The sequence below is a fragment of the Falco biarmicus genome, chromosome 19 (assembly GCF_023638135.1).
Source record: "Falco biarmicus isolate bFalBia1 chromosome 19, bFalBia1.pri, whole genome shotgun sequence".
Lineage (NCBI taxonomy): Eukaryota > Metazoa > Chordata > Aves > Falconiformes > Falconidae > Falco > Falco biarmicus.
The window spans coordinates 1611334-1627778 of NC_079306.1; the positions used below are offsets into that span (position 1 = coordinate 1611334).

Consider the following 16445-nt stretch of genomic DNA (forward strand, 5'->3'; position numbering starts at 1 on the left):
TTGTGGTTCGGATGTAATGTGAGAAATTAAAACAAAAGACAGCAGCCAGATGGTACATCTCCAGGATCAGACAGATTAATTTTTTTAAAAAAGGGAAAAGTTTACTAAGATTTACTCTCTTCCGGAGTTTTTGCTTCTGTGGAGCTTCTTGTATCAGTAGACAAAGAGTGGAATTACGGCTACTACCAGGTTAAAAAAACCCACAACTCCCTCGCTTGCTTTCACGAGATATCACATAAACATGATTAAAAGTCTGATTTTTTTGGATCAGAGGGTGTGCTTGCTGGGCAGTTGTCTAGAAGTTGACTCTGTTCGTCCTCGCCTCAGTTTTTGGAGGTGCCCTGAACAGCTCCTGCAGTGGGCAGTGGGCTTGCGTTGTTTGCTAAAAGCTGGTCTCAGTTTGATTAGTTTAAGATGAGGCTCTGAATTTGCACTTTCCCTTTGCCCTGTCATTTGGGAACTATTCCATTTTGTTAGCCTAAGTCGGCTCTGTGGTTACAGAATATTCTCATGCACTCCCAAGTTTCCCTTTTTAGGTTTTCAGTGCTTTGATATTCCATTTAGATAGCTGTTCTGATTCAAATTACGGCATTTAAATAGTATATAGCATCTATCTCTGGTCCCAGGGGAAACTACAGAAGTAATTCTGTAAGGTGGAGGCTTTGAAATCATAGTATACTCACATTTGTTCACTTTCAGGTTTTCTTCAGCGTGTGCGTTGCTGTGTTCAGGTGAAACCATCGTGTCATTGAATAGAAAAGCCAACAGTCATCAAGCTGAAAAATGAGGACGTGATTAAATGAGGATTTTTTTGTCTTGGTTTTAGGGGACATCACACAGAAGGGGTATGAGAAGAAGAGAGCAAAGCTGCTGGCTCCGTATGTTCCGCAAACCCAAGGTAGGTACTTGTTTGAGCTGGTGTAAGTTTTGCATAGCCTTGACATGAAAGGGATCTGTGGAATGTCTGTGGAGCGCTGAGATTTCATTTGCCAGCTCTGCGCGATTCCGTTTCATACGTGTTTCCTTAGCTATCTAATAACTAACTGTGGAGGTTGCGTGGATGCCACAAAGTCACGGGCAGTATTTTTGCCTCGTTCGTGCTGAACTCCAGGGATTCGTGGCAGTTCCAGAGCTCTTTGGTGGGTCTCTGTAGAGTGCTGTGTGTTTCAACGCTCTCTCTGCCCTGTCTTTATTTCCCACGTACATAAATCACATCCCGCTCCCTCGTCAGCTGAGAACTTGAGGGCTTCGAATCAGTCATGAACCGTGGGCTCCTCAAGAATCATCCTTGAAACCTTCTTAAAAACGGCTTAACTCTGCCGGGCTGGTCTGTCCTGTGTCCTTCTTTCAGCCGTCTTAATTCCCTGTTGGAGAAACATTCGGGTTTTCATCGTGTGTTGCTTTATTTTACCAGAGCAGCTGAATTCGTGTACTTTGTTTACATCTGTTTCTTTTGGTTCAGAGATCCTTAGCAGTAGAGCTGATTGTATGTAGGATAATTATATATAATTGTAAACTGAAGGATATGGCTGAAAGTATGCCTAATAATTATTATGGGGTTGCTTACCCAAAATAATTGCACTGCTGATATGCTGGGATGCTTAACCATTAAAAACTAACGCGTCTGGCTCTGAGCAGTTTGTGAATGGGCATGACAGGCAGTCATGACTGGACTTACCGTAATTTACCGAGATGGAACTACTGCCAAAAAAATGAAAAAAAACCAACCCAAAACCCCAGTGGAAGCTCAAAGTGCATTTATTGACCATCAGCGCTGCATCCGCTGAGGAAGGACGGTGTAGGTTTTCTCCTGCTGAAATTCCAGCAGTTGCTTGAGGAACATAGTAGGACTCTGGCACTGTCATGTGGCAGCTTCCAGGCTCTGCCATTCCGAAACACTGGCTGCATTCCTGCTCTCCTCCATCCCAGATGTTTCCCAGCTTTGCTTTGCTTGTGGATTTAGCTAAAGCTGGTGCTCATTCTTCTGCCTGCGCCCGGTTGCCGTAGAGGGTTATTTATCTACAAAAGAACGGTGTATCCTGTCTGCACTCCCCCTGCCCAACGTGGCAAGGCAAAAATTGTTTTTTAGCCTTCAAATTCGAGATTTTATTAGAAATGGCTCTCCCAGTACTGAGGGCTGCCTCACCTGGGCTGTGATAGGAATCTGAGGTTGCTACCTTTGTATCACATCTGTTATTTAAAGAAACCAAAAAGTCACACACATGACTAATCCCTCTTGATGGTCTTTGTAAGGAGGTATTTGTTAAGCAGGTTTTACAATCCCTTGGGTCCAAGGTGTACGATGCTGGTGGAGATCCTGAGCCTTAAAAGGAAACATGTGTGCCTTCCATGTGCTCAGGTGCCACCTTGGCAGACCAGCTTTTTCCTGGAGTTCGGTGGAGGCTGAAGCTCTACCAGTTGCTTTTCATCTATCGATGGCATGATCTCACGCCCCTCGTGCCTGTCACTTTACATGCTTGTTTGGTTTGTTGCAGAAAATGTTGTTTAATTAGATGGGGAAGGGGGATTAAAAAAAAAAATAAATGTTTGGCCAGACGGTCTGTGGCCCTGCTATTTTAATTATCATGTTTTTGAAAGCGGCAGAATGAGCTGAAGTTCAGGAAGAGGCGCAGGCTGATAGGAGCTCACCAACTAAGGCAGCATTTTGCCTGCCGTTTCGGCTCAGCCCTCCAACTTTTTATGTATCTTCTACCCCCCAGCTGCCCCTATATCTGGGATTGTTGTAAAAATCATGTTGAAGTCACGCAGGAGGGATTCGGAATCAGGTCACCTTGTTAATGAGAAGGAAATGCATTTAATCCACAAGAACAACAACAACAAAAAGTATTTACTGCTGGTGTTCCATGCGTTGGGTTTCTGGCAGCACTGTCCCGCTGCTCCTAATGGATTGTCTTCGTTTCATAGCTGTGAAATGAGTCAAAGGTAGGTAGGATGGCACGTCAGGGCATGTCAGCGTTATAACTGGGGAGATTCTTATTGCTAAATCGGTGCTCCGTTCACATTGCCTCTGGCAGTTTGCCTCCTTATTTTAGAGCTCAGGCAACAATGTTAATTACCTACAGATACATGTTTTCCTGGTGCCACATCCATTTCTGTAGATGGAACTCACTGAGGTGATGGAGCTGCGATACCAGCCTCGTGGCTCCTCTTGTTACCTGCTGGCTGCTGCGCAAAAGGCTTTGAAGAAAGTGTTTTGAGCAGCTTCCCAGGTTGTGCCTGTTGGGTAACGCTGCTGATTCCACCGCTGCCCGAATCCAAACCAGGGAGGGCAGGCGTGCCTGCTCCATGTTGCACTCCTCGCTAACCACCTGCGGAAGGAAAGACAGGCTGTCCTGCTGTCACCTCGTCCTCAGCGTCCTTCTGGATACGTCTTGAGCGTAGCTAAACCGTAAGTCGCCTTCTGAAACAGGCTTGGGACTCAGGGCTTTGAGATGTTGCTTTTATTGGAGCAACGCTGACGTTCTCCAGTCACCCTCAGAGCCAGTTGTGAAGACCAATTGGTTTTGCCCCTGTTTTAAAAGGTGCCATACGATGCTCTGATTTGAAAACCACTTTTTGGATGGACAGGTGAACTACTCCCCTACTAAGAGGTGGTGTAGTAACTCACCGCCTCTTCAGACAAGTTTTTGCTGCGGATACAGGCAAACCCTGCCTAGGGAAAGTGCTCCTGTCCGTATTAGTTATGACAAATCTGGAAAAGCATTTACAACTTTTTAGCTCAAACAGCGCAGCGACAGGAATGCCTTCTGCCAAAATTAGCCAGCCCTTGCACATAGGCTGTTGGCAGAGTGTGTTTTCTTGCTATTTAAGATAATGCATTCGGTTCTGCTGCTAATGTGTAAAGGAAATTTTATTCATTAAGCACTGATTCACTGTCAGAACCTTTTTATGTAACTGCTGGAGTGCTCTTCCTCCTGTTTTCTGTTCTCATGATGAGGAAGAAAAAAGAAAAAAAATCAAAATTTTTAAGCAAAGAGAACATTGGAGTACTTTTTTTATTGAAAAGGTAAGATGAATGCGATCTGGTGTTTTTGGTGTTCCAGTACCGCAGGGAAAGGTGTTGGAAGACAGGAGTAATATGCTTGTAAACCTGCTGAAATTGATAACATTTGAAGCCTAATTGAATTGATCTATGAATTTCAGCTGTTAATGGATGTTTTGGGTTTTTCTGCTTTGTGTTATTCATGGATAGCACAAGGTGGGAACATTACCAATTCTGTTAATTTAGTGTTTCATGTCTTTGAAATCATGGCACTTGGGAAAATAAGCATTTCTTCTTTGCTTCCTGAGGGGGCTGTCATATATCTCCTGTCTCAGAAGAGTCATTCCTGCCACCCTGTGTCTTGTGGACTGCCCATAAGCCAGCAGAAAGAACTCTACTGTAAAATTTTGCTGCTATTCCCCTCCCCCGCCCCCTTTCAGCATCATGTTATTTCAAATGGGAGCTAACGTGGAGCGGTAAAGCAGCGATAAAATAGCTTTGTCTAAACCTGTAAATCACGCACACGCGCTCCAGCTTAGTGTTGTTTAGAGAGTTTCACCCATTTACAAGACCTGACTTGCAGCTACCACAAGTGGGGAATTATTTTCTTCCTTATTTAGTCTGAGGGGTAACACAATTAAAGTTTAGCACTGGATTCTAGGAAATAAATTTCTCCCCCTTCGAAATGCTATCCAGGATCTGGAGCGCCAGAATTCTTCCATCATGTCTTGTAAAAGGCAGAATTAAGACCTGCCTAGCTAATAACTCCTGCAAAAGTCTCTGAATTTCCTAAATCTGGTGAGTTCTGGGTCTTCTCAGTGCTGGAAGACACCAGCAACCACACTACGCTGACGCAGCCGGGCTCTCCCCCGTGTTGTGGAGGTGCTGTGCAGGCTGACTTGTGAACCTGAGGCTTGAGTTTGTCATTTACGTGATTTTTGCAGGCACGTAGCTTGAAAAAACTCCACTTGTAAGGGGTGGCCAGTCCAACACGAGCGCTTCAGTGCTCTACGCAAAACAGCAGAATAACAGGTTTGTCTGCTGCGTTTCTTCTGTCACTGTCCTTGTTATTAATGTAAACACTTATTCTTGTTGATCATACGTGATGCTTATCACGATTCTTTCAATCAAAAAGTCTTTTTATGAAAAAAATAATCTCTAAATCATTGAACTTCTTCATCAAACCACAGGGATCAGAGCAGCCAGTTCTGCTTAAAAACTGAGGACAATTAAAAAAAATCCTTAGCATCCTTCAAAAGCAAATCTAAAATAGTTTCTTTTTCATCTCTCCGTAGATTTGGATCCTGCCAGCAGAAACTTGCACCTGTGGCAGGATTATTATAAAGGGAATGCTAAAAAAATCACCGATCACCTGCCAGGCTTCGCTCCCTGGCGTTGCTTTGTTGTACACCCATTTGTGATTTACACTTTTTTTCCCCCTCTTCCGTGCTTGGATGCTTTGTTAGGCTACTGTAACATGTTATTATGTCATAGCAAAATACTTAAACAAAGAGCTCGCTCTTGGTGTGTCATGTCACTTACAGACACATTTGATCCCTTCGTAAATGCAATGTCGTGTTTGCCTTGTGATGCCCCGCAGAGCAGATGAGCTGCTTTTGCAAGACTTAACAAGAGAGAACTGAGTATGAATTTAATAATTCATTTAAAATAGTCTTAAATCTGCTGCTGACATCTAGTGGGTACTTGAATTTGTAAATATTTGAATGATCAGAAAGCATTAAGCTTTTCTTCTCGGCTTGTGAAGTTGTCTTGTCTTCGGATCAAAATAAAACTCTTGGTTTTGATTAAGGCCAACATGTGCTACAAAGATGTTAAACTAGTTACCGATGCAGTGCGTTCCAGAATGATGGGAAGGGACATCCACAGTGATCCTTTTGGATAAACTGAGACTTTTGAACTGGAAATCTCGCCCTGAAGTACAGATCTTCTGATTACCAGGTCCTGCACGTAAACCGCCCGAACTCTCTTTTCCTTTTCCCTTCTACCTTTCGTAGAATTTTTGCTGGCATTTTTGTACAGGTGATGATTATTTTTTGATAAGTGAAACCAGAGCTCTGTGTTACATGTTATGATCTCCAAAAAATACCAGTGAAAATGGGGAGTGGTTGTTTGTCCCCTTAACGAGGATTTCTGGCTAGCGGGATAGCTTCTTTTTAACGAGAAATATAGGTTCCCATTTTTTGGCAGGGTAGTTTAAAGAATCATGAATACATTAGCTGGGTAGCTTACCTCCACTGAGTGTTGATAATCACACGTGGAACTAGTAAAAATCCTAATAAAAGTTGACAAGTTTTATAAAGATTTCCAGTCCAAATAGTAAAGAGAGGGGTTAAGAAATAACTTCTTCCAGAGATGCAGCCCCCATATTCTTGAATTTTTTTCAAAGTATATGATGCTAGGCTAAGTGGATAGTTAGTTTGCTGTAAAATTTAATTAATATTCTGCTCTTTAGGTTGTTGGAAGGTATAGGAGGTGGTTGAATATTTCTGCAACTAGTTAGGTGTGATTTGCTGGTATTGTAAGTTCCCTGAGCTGGAGGCGCTTGCCTGCAGTTGTTTACCTAAAACCACACACTAAGAAAGTGGTATAACTGGAATTGGAGTCCAGGATTTGTGGTTTCCTCTTCATTTCTCTAATCCTTTGGTAGTTTGTGAGAAATTCATAAGCGGTGCGTATTTAGATGACACAATTGCTCTTGTTTTTGCATGACTTCAGGTGGCAACCTGAAGGTAATTACAGCTGTATGACCTTTTGGGTTTAGTTTTTAAAAAATTCTCACTGATGCACAGATTCATTTTAGAATTGACAATTCTAAGTAGCAACAATTCCTAGCGTCCTTTGCTGTGTCGCGTAAACTGATAACTTCTTATCGGATTATCTTTGTAGCTCCTGTATTCATGGGAAAACCAAACTTTTCCAGGATGATAAAGGCACTCCTTGGCACGCCGAAAGGAGCCAGAACGTGCACGACTCGAGGGGGCTGTTTGGTTTTGTAATTAATGTGAATAGCAAAGGCTCTTGCTGCTGGTATATTATTGGTTTTCCTGTCAATAACGCGTACTGGTCGTCGGAACGCTGAGTAACAAACCCAGCTCCTCAATATATTTTTCTATAGGTTTGCTGCTCTCCACGACTCAAACTTAATTTGGGATAATAAATTACTGCATCAGTCAGAGCCCTTTACTCACTGTGCCCATAGCGGTGGTGTCTCCAAGGAAGCTGGTGTAAATGACAATGTTCTCTAAAAGCAGTTTACGTATATCGCTTCACCACCACTTAAACTGCTGGTTTTCTTCCATCTTAACACAATGATGTAAGGTGTGGTCCTGATCCCATTGGAAACGTGGCAAAACAGGGAGCAAACCCTACAGATATTAAATGACAAAACATCGGAGTTCGTTGCAAACGGCTCTGTTAAGTGTGTGGGATCGTAGGGCTTACCTGCCTGACCTACTATTTAATTTATCAAGATTTATCTGAAATCTTATCACTTTTGCTTTTGGATTTTGTAGTGGATTCTTTAAAGGTGGCTTTATCTTCCTTTATCGCTGACAGGTTACTTAAATTATGTGAAATTGTGTATTATATCACCTGCGTCAGATTTGCTGTAGATTGTCTCTTACTCCAAGTATCTAACAACGCCTCAAAAAGAAAAAAGCTGGGAAAAACCTCTTTAAGAGTAAGGTCAAAGAAGGGACAGGTATATCTTAACTGATTAAGGCGTAATTGGACAGATGTATTACGCTAATTACATCCACTGCACCACACACAAAAAAAAGAAAGGAAATCCTGTGATTATGTGGTAGAAGAGAAGAGCATGGTCAAAAAAAGCTCCTTTTATTTCCTGCACTCAGGAGAGCTGTGGACTGTTTTCCAGGGGTTGATCCAGTGTTACAGAAGGAATCCAGAACTCAGATGCCTGTTCCATCTGCAACTCCAGCCTCAGCATCATCATCGTCATCATCCTCATCCAAATTTCACCGAGCTCGCTCAGGGGGAGCCAGAGATGAACGCTATCGATCCGGTAAGGCGGGGGGCAAGGGCTCACCTGGGATTCCTATTGGTAAGGAAGAAAGTTCTGTGTCCTCTCAAGGAATCGAGCGTATTATCTGCTGATGGAAAATCCCACCTTGGTAGTTCTGTATAAAGAAACATCAGACTTGTATGACAGTGATTCTGAATCAAAAAGAATGCCAAGTAAAAAAAAAAAAGAAAGCAAATAACTTTTTGCCATTTTTGCCACTTTGATTTTTCTGGCTTGCATTGCCACCCTTCTGTCAATGACTTGCATTGAATGACATCAAGCTTGTTTTAACCGTGTCTGTAAGTAACCAGATGCAGTGAGGTGACAGGGAGCACTTGGTTCCTGGGATTGGCACCTCGCTGGTTTCCATCTCCACTTCAGGAAAGGAGGAGGTGGTGGCACCTATTTTTTGTTCCCACCTGGTTTTGGTTTTCCCTTTGCGTTAACAAGATCGAAGGTTTCTTCTCAACAGGGGCGAATAAAGTATATCAAATATACCTTCTCCAGGAACACTGCTATCACAGACCACCATTTCTTAAAGCATTAAAGAGCCTCGTTTTCTGGGTTTTGGAGAAGCGTAATTAAAGTATGTTAATCTGAGAGATTAATGTAGATGACTTTTTTTTTTTTTTTTTTAAGAAGTTGCCTTCCCATCACCGGTGATGTGTCTTCCTTTAAAGAGCTCTAGATGTTTGCAGAGGGATGGAAGCTGCATGTCCTAGCCTGTTCCAGTTACTAACCAGCATGTATTTACAGCCATAGTTAGTAACTTCCAAGATTTACATAAAATCTGCATCCATTCAGATTTTTGAACAAGTTTTTTTCCTAAATCAGACAACTGGCTGAGAGCTTGTCGGTTTATAGACCAGAGTTGCACCTGGGGCTGTATACACTGTTAGCTTAGGTGCGTATTTTAAATTATGCACAAGCATATTTTAGGATAATTTTTGTTTGAGGGGAACAGTCTGGTGGGGTTGGGATTTCTATAACTTTATATAGAAACTTTCTATAAAAGTTGCTGGAGACAGAAGTATATAATGGCTAATCCAGAAGATTCCAGGCTAAAAAAACCTGGCTGTGCTATTAGCTATTGCTAACTTGAGAAACCTCAGTTCGTTTCCCTGGGTTGGGTTGGGTTTTGTTGTTGGTTTTGTTTTGTTTTGTTTTGTTTTTTAAAAAAAGGAAATGTGTACTTTACAAGCTGGTGGCAAAAATGTAGTTGTTTGGGAAGGTTCTGGAAAACGGACGATTGCATAAATCCAGATCTCTAGCAAGAGCTGCACGTGCGTAAGCCTTGCATGTTTTTCTTCCTCCTTTGCTGTTACAAAACTCGGTGTATGCGCTTCCCGTTTTGCAGACATCCACACAGAAGCCGTTCAAGCAGCCCTGGCAAAACACAAAGAACAGAAGATGGCCCTGCCCATGCCAACGAAAAGACGGTCTACGTTTGTTCAGTCTCCAGCTGATGCCTGCACTCCCCCAGGTTAGGTTCTTGCAGCGTGCGGTCTCTGTGGGGATGTTAAGGTACGCATTAGTAACAGTTGCTAAATCAAGAGGCTGGAATTGTCAAAATATTCAAGCTTTTTGACACATTTGGAGGTAGCGTGCTACTCCTGTAGTGCTCTTGCTAGGTTTGAGCAGCTGCTTGTTTTGGTGGAGCTGCTGTTAGGGCTGTGAAAATGCCTTTTTTTCCCAGAGCTTTGAAAGACTCAATTGACAAGAGCCGAGCAGGCTTTCGGACCCAGGCTTCTCCTTTTTGCTCCCCTCGCACCTATTTCGGTTGCCTCATTCATGTCTGGATTTGGTTAAGGTTTACTACTCAACGCACAGGAAAGATTCGCAGCGATACACATTTCTGGGCAAGAACCTTGGAGGGGATCCTGCGGGATTCCGTGACTTGCAGGACTTTTTCTTTACTAACCCCTCCCGTGTGATAGTGGCTGCAGCAAAATACCTCTGAGGACGCGGCGTCTGTTACGGTGCATGTGCTCAGATATTAATAAAGCTCTCTGTTTTCAAGCAGCTGTACGCACTGGCTTAAACAATGAGTACGTGTGATGTTCAGCAGCGACTTTTGTGTTGTCTCTCATCGTGCAGAAGCATCACAGTCATTTGGCTTGAGAAAGTCATCTGAATACTATGAATTCCTAGCTCACTGCGAATTCATATCTCCCTGGAACTGCTCTGCTAGGCTACCTCACTCACCCCTGTCCTTTTACCTCCTTTTTTTTTCCTTCGTATTCCTGGGTTTCTTTTCCTTTCTACGGGGGGCTCATGCATGTTCCTGGTGTCTGCTTGGGTCTCAGCTTTGTACTAACCTGCCCAGGACTACAACGCATTCTGAGCTGTGAGGGCTCCACGAATATCAGGGTACCGCTTACACTCTTGTCTGGAATCTTTTTTCTTCAGCTCATAACTGCGTTCTGCTTTGGCAAGTACGTAGAACGTCACTTAACGCTTGGATTTATAACTAGAGCGTAGGCAGGCAATCGCTTTGAAGAACACATAAATTTTAGGCCAAAGTCTAATTGAATGTTTATACGTAGCACTGTACAACTGGAGATATCAAGTAATGAGTGCTTTCTTCACGATAAATAATTAGTTCACAGCTTTAGGATAGACGAGGTATTTGTTCTCTTGGAAACACAGGATGCAGTTCCTTGTTGTAGTGTTCTCTATTTTTTTTTGGTTTGTTTTGGGGTTGGGGTTTCATTGTTTGGTTTTTTTCTGCAGTTGAAAGGGACCCATTTAGAATACCAGACAAAAGCATTTTCTGCGTGTGGCCTTGGCACATTTGTTTCCCGGTGCCTGCATTCTGCTTGGTTCCTGGGAATTTCCAGTGTTGGCAACGATACTGACCCCTCACTTTCCATTTCAGAATGCCCAAAGTTAGGCAATCCCCCATCTGATATTATAGAATGCGAATGGAGAAGTAACGAGAGATAAGTTAATGAACTCGGAGAGCCCAGGGGAAGGATACTTGGCTGAGGAGGTGAATCTTGTGTGTGCTTTAAACAGGGGCAAAACACCAGGGGTAAAAAAATAATTAAAAAAAAAAAAGGGTGTTCGCCTCGGAGGCGGCTGCTGCTTTAACTCCTGGTTGGGCCACTGTAACCTTGTTTGACACAGCCTGTGGGAAAAAAAAAAAAAAAAGACCTTCAGAGGACGAGCCTCTGCCATCGGTATGTGAATCGGAAAGAGGGCATGTTCAGTGCAATGTGCTTTTCCCTAAGCAGCTAGATTTTCTTTTCTGCTTCCACACAGACACGTCTTCTGCCTCCGAGGACGAGGGGTCGCTAAGGCGCCAAGCTGCTCTTTCTGCTGCATTGCATCAGAGCTTACAGAATGCTGAGTCTTGGATCAACCGATCTATTCAGGGGTCATCCACATCTTCATCAGCATCTTCTACACTTTCCCATGGAGAAGGCAAAGGGACCAGTGGGTCACTAGCTGATGTATTTGCCAATACTCGAATAGGTAGGAGATGGGTATGAACAGAAAAATTGTTGCGAGTTCAGATTGTGTTCATAAAGCTGGAGTTGCCCGTTGCAAAAGGGAAATTCGGATCCAGAGCTTAGTTAGTTTTGATGGAACTGGCTAGGATTTGTTGGAGTTGCACCATCATGATGTTTGTTTGTTTTTTGTTGTTTTGTTTTTTTTCCTTCAGAAATTCAGAATACTGAGTTGGTTGAAGAAGGGGAAGTGGGGAGCAGGAGCTTATTGGAGTAGAAAAGACTCCAGGGTGTTGGTGACAGTATTGACAGGATCAGGAGGCACCACTTTCTTTCTGTATACTGTGTTGCTTACGTCTACAGCTATTTGGAAGCTCCTGTGTGTACAAAGCTACCGTATGCAAGTAGCATTTGGCATCTGTGTCCTGATGAATACCATAGGGGTGTGTCTTTGCCTACGGAGTGGGGGAAATGCTGTGTTTGAACATTCTCATTTTGCTATAAGCCCCAATGGTTTATTGTTTGTGTTAGATTAAAAAAAAAAAAAAAACCACCAAAAAACCCAACCCCAAACTAGCCATATATGTGAACAAATGAGCGTGTCGTCACAAAAAAATGGTTTTAGCCAGAGTAAAGATTTAGCGGAGATCTTTCACGACTAGCCTGAGAAATAATCAAAGCATCCAGGTATTGAGAAGACGGAGCAAAATCTACAGATCTGGATACCCCAGACTCAGTTTTTTGAGGCTCTGAGGTGCTCCTCGCTGCTGATGCTTCTGTATGAAACTGCAAAGTTTGTTTTTGCTCTGTGTATGTTTGTCTTTTTTTATCTGCTGTTTAAGGATATTACCGCATCTTAGGACATGTCTGTATTTTGTGTGCTCTCTGCTTTTGCTTAACTAGTTTGGGGCAAGCAGTGCGTAGAAGTGCTGGTGGTTTTAACTGTTTCACTTTTTTTTTTTTTACTGCTGTTATGTTTGTTTGTTTATTTGCTGGGACAAAAGTTGTTTTCTGAAATGGAAAACTGGGGAAATTGCCCATAAAATGTAGCCAATATAATTAACATCTCTTTGAAGCAGAGAGGCTGTTCTTAATTGGAGCGTACAGAAAGCCGCGTTACCTTTTGTAATGAATTAAGGTAATACAGCTTTTTACCTACAGAATAACTATTGTCTAATCTAATTAGTATTTTATGCAAAACAGAAGTTTTAAATTTTTGTTAGAATCGTATTTGCCACGTAGATGCCACATTCATCCTGTGTTAACACCTAATTTAAATGAATTAGAACTCTCGCTTAGACGATTTTTATACCTCTCATTGGAGAGAGCAATAAAAAGCCCTGCAATCGTTTGGAGCTGGACAAAACCTGGGCCCTTCCTAGTGATCTGAGAAGTGCAATACGTAGGAAATATTCCTTGTCACCTTATCGCCAAAGGTATGCAGAAATAGATTATTTTTGCCTCCCCCCTTTCCTTGGAAAGAGGGGCACAGAGTCAATCCCACGTAAGCAAAAGATGGCTTAAGAGAAAGTGAGAGAATTACTGAAGTATGCGGGTTTACTTGCAGTTTGAAGCTTAAAAACTCACCTGAAAAGCAAAACAGTTTCTTACAACTTAAAGCAAAAATAAGACCCAGCTCGCTCTATTCGTTAGATTTTATTATTTAACTGCTGGACAGGCTCATACTGTTTAGCCACTGAACTGGAAGAAATTTCAACCCAACCTGATTTTTTGCTGATCTGCTCTAGTCAATAGCCTGCCGCGTGTTTTGTTTTAGAAAGCCCTTACTGACCAAAAAGTTAAATAGTATAATTCTAGCAAGAGAGATTGCTGCATAGGTGATGCAGGTTTTTGTTCTGGGGCTTTGAATATTTCAGAGCTCATGTGGATCTCAATTTTATTCCCCCGCACCCCCCACCCCACCCCCCCCAGTACAATCAATGGCAAGAGCTTGAGCTTGATTTGAAGGTTAGAACCCAAGAGCAGGAATTCTGTTTTGCCGAACCACTTCCCTGACATGGACAAAGCCACTCATCTTCTGCCTTTGTTTTCTGTTTTCCAGAACAGATAATGTGCACCTCCTAGAGCTACTTAATATTTAGGAAGCGGTGTGTTTAGCATTAATAAGAGCTCCTATACATTCAACCCATTAAATTCTTAAGGTTGTTGGTAACAGGTAACTAACGCTCTGCTTGTTCCGTCTGATAATAAAAGGTATATGTTAACGGCCATCTCCGTTTTCTTCCTTTTTGTAGAAAATTTCTCCGTTCCCCCAGATGTCACAGCAACTACCTCCTCTTCCTCGGCACGCCCAGCAGCGATTGACCTTCCTCCTTCAGGGATCGTGAAAGGCATGCACAAGGGATCTAATCGGTCGAGTCTCATGGATACTGCTGATGGTATGGAACCTTCCAGAGCACTCAGAAATTAGAGCAGTGTAAAGGAAGCGCTTAAGTCACACAATTGATTCTCCCCACCTATGTTTATCCCATTTCAGCACTTCACAAATAGGAAGTGGTTACAGCATTAGCATTAATGAATGTTATTATTAATTTTTAATAAATTTTAATTATATTTATATTAACACACTAAATTATAAATAATAAAATATTGTTTTTATATATTAAAATATTAAAGAAAATATTTTAAAAATATTTTTTATCTGGTCTTGCTGTGTCCTCCCTCTGCTGGCAGCCTGGCCCTGCAGCTGATCGATACTGCAGGCAGGCGCAGTGTTTCAGGGCAGATGGAAATCAGGCTTTGGCAGGGAAGAAATGCTTTAAAACCGAATTTCTGTTACTGGCATTTTCTGACCACCGAGTTAATACCAAACTGATACGATACTAACGTCATCCTGCGCTGGCGCAGCCTTTCATGATGGAAGCCAGTAGCTGAATGAGTGAGGGCACCAGGAGAAGTGTTCCTCCGGTGGAAGGAGGTAGAATATAAATGTTAATAGACATGCTGAATGCTTTTATTAGACAAAATCTTTCCCTCCAGGTGTTCCTGTGAGTAGTAGAGTCTCCACGAAAATTCAGCAGTTGCTTAACACCTTGAAACGACCTAAAAGACCACCTCTGAAAGAATTTTTTGTGGATGATTTTGAAGAAATTGTGGAAGGTAATAGCACCGGGGAATGGGGTTTATTCATCGTTTAAGTACACAGACAGGCACAGCACTAAATGTATTTATGCAGTTTTCAAAGTTGACTCTCACCGGTTCACTGTTTGCAGCTAGCTTTCGCGAAAAATCTGATACAAAACCAATGTTTGAAGTAATTTACTGTACTGTGGAGCTTTGGGTGGCCTCGATGCTAAACTTCATACAACAATTAAAATCTAGTAACGAAAATATTGAAATAGATTTCTAACCACCCTTCATTTGCTTCGGCTACTTTTACAATCCCTGGTTGGTTGGGAAGTGATTTAATTTCATTACAACCTTATTTTGTAAGATTGTTTTTCTTTCCTCCAGTTCTCAATGTTTTATTGGGTAACTTTTAATGGTACCTTAGGAGAAGACTGTGTTCACGATGCTTTGTTTCATGTGGGGCTTCCTAGGAAATAAAATGTGATAAGGGGGTGTTAAACCTAAAAGGGGGTGAGGAGGAAAAACATTTGTTTTCAGCGCGTCTTTCCAGCTTAACTGTGCGGTAACAAACGGGCGAAGATGAACTGGAAATATGATTGAATTATTCTTCAGTCCCCCAGCCTGACCCCAACCAGCCCAAGCCAGAGGGACGCCAGATGACACCCGTGAAGGGAGAACCCCTGGGAGTTGTTTGTAACTGGCCTCCTGCCTTAGAAGCGGCGCTGCAGCGCTGGGGCACCACGCAAGCAAAGTGCCCCTGTCTGACCGCACTGGATGTTACAGGAAAACCAGTTTATACCCTCACGTACGGTGAGTTGGAGCCTGGCCTCCAGTGCTGACCTGCTCCGAAAGAACCCCACGTGGTCAGTCTTGGGGTGATTGCAAATATATGGGGATGGGGGGGTGCACGCAGAGGGGGTTTGCAAAAGGGGGTGTGTGCATGGCAGGGTGCAGGTGGTGTGTGTGCGCACAGAGGGGTGTGCATCGGGGGGGGGGTGTGCACAGAGGGGTGTGCATCGGGGGGGGGTGTGCACAGAGGGGTGTGCATCGGGGGGGGTGTGCACAGAGGGGTGTGCACAGAGGGGTGTGCATCGGGGGGGTGTGTGCACAGAGGGGTGTGCATCGGGGGGGTGTGTGCACAGAGGGGTGTGCATCGGGGGGGGTGTGCACAGAGGGGTGTGCATCGGGAGGGGTGTGCATCGGGGGGGTGTGCACAGAGGGGTGTGCACAGAGGGGTGTGCGTCGGGGGGGTGTGCACAGAGGGGTGTGCACAGAGGGGTGTGCATCGGGGGGGTGTGCACAGAGGGGTGTGCACAGAGGGGTGTGCGTCGGGGGTGTGTGTGCGCAGAGGGGTGTGCGTCGGGGGGGTGTGTGCATCGGGGGGGGGTGTGCACAGAGGGGTGTGCGTCGGGGGTGTGTGTGCGCAGAGGGGTGTGCGTCGGGGGGGTGTGTGCGCAGAGGGGTGTGCGTCGGGGGGGGTGTGCACAGAGGGGTGTGCGTCGGGGGGGGTGTGCACAGAGGGGTGTGCATTGGGGGTGTGTGCACAGAGGGGTGTGCATCGGGGGGGTGTGCACAGAGGGGTGTGCATCGGGGGGGGTGTGCACAGAGGGGTGTGCATCGGGGGGGTGTGCATCGGGGGGGGTGTGCATCGGGGGGGGTGTGCATCGGGGGGGGTGTGCATCGGGGGCGTGTGCACAGAGGGGTGTGCGTCGGGGGGGGGTGTGCGCAGAGGGGTGTGCGTCGGGGGGGTGTGTGCGCAGAGGGGTGTGCGTCGGGGGGGTGTGTGCGCAGAGGGGTGTGCGTCGGGGGGGTGTGTGCGCAGAGGGGTGTGCGTCGGGGGGGTGTGTGCACAGAG

General features: G+C 44.2%; 1 protein-coding gene across 4 annotated transcripts in view; it reads left to right on the forward strand.

The window, feature by feature from the left end:
- DIP2B (disco interacting protein 2 homolog B) overlaps positions 1-16445 on the forward strand; it is a 125375-nt gene that overhangs the window by 82311 nt on the left and 26619 nt on the right. For 2 of the 4 annotated variants that reach the window (XM_056321847.1, XM_056321848.1), the window contains exons 2-8: positions 827-898; positions 7902-8048; positions 9406-9531; positions 11313-11525; positions 13756-13899; positions 14501-14620; positions 15203-15400. In XM_056321847.1, coding sequence (XP_056177822.1) covers positions 827-898; positions 7902-8048; positions 9406-9531; positions 11313-11525; positions 13756-13899; positions 14501-14620; positions 15203-15400 — 1020 coding nt within the window. Of the gene's footprint in view, positions 1-826; positions 899-7899; positions 8049-9405; positions 9532-11312; positions 11526-13755; positions 13900-14500; positions 14621-15202; positions 15401-16445 lie in introns of all 4 variants that reach the window. The other 2 variants (XM_056321849.1, XM_056321850.1) reach the window with 2 other exon arrangements.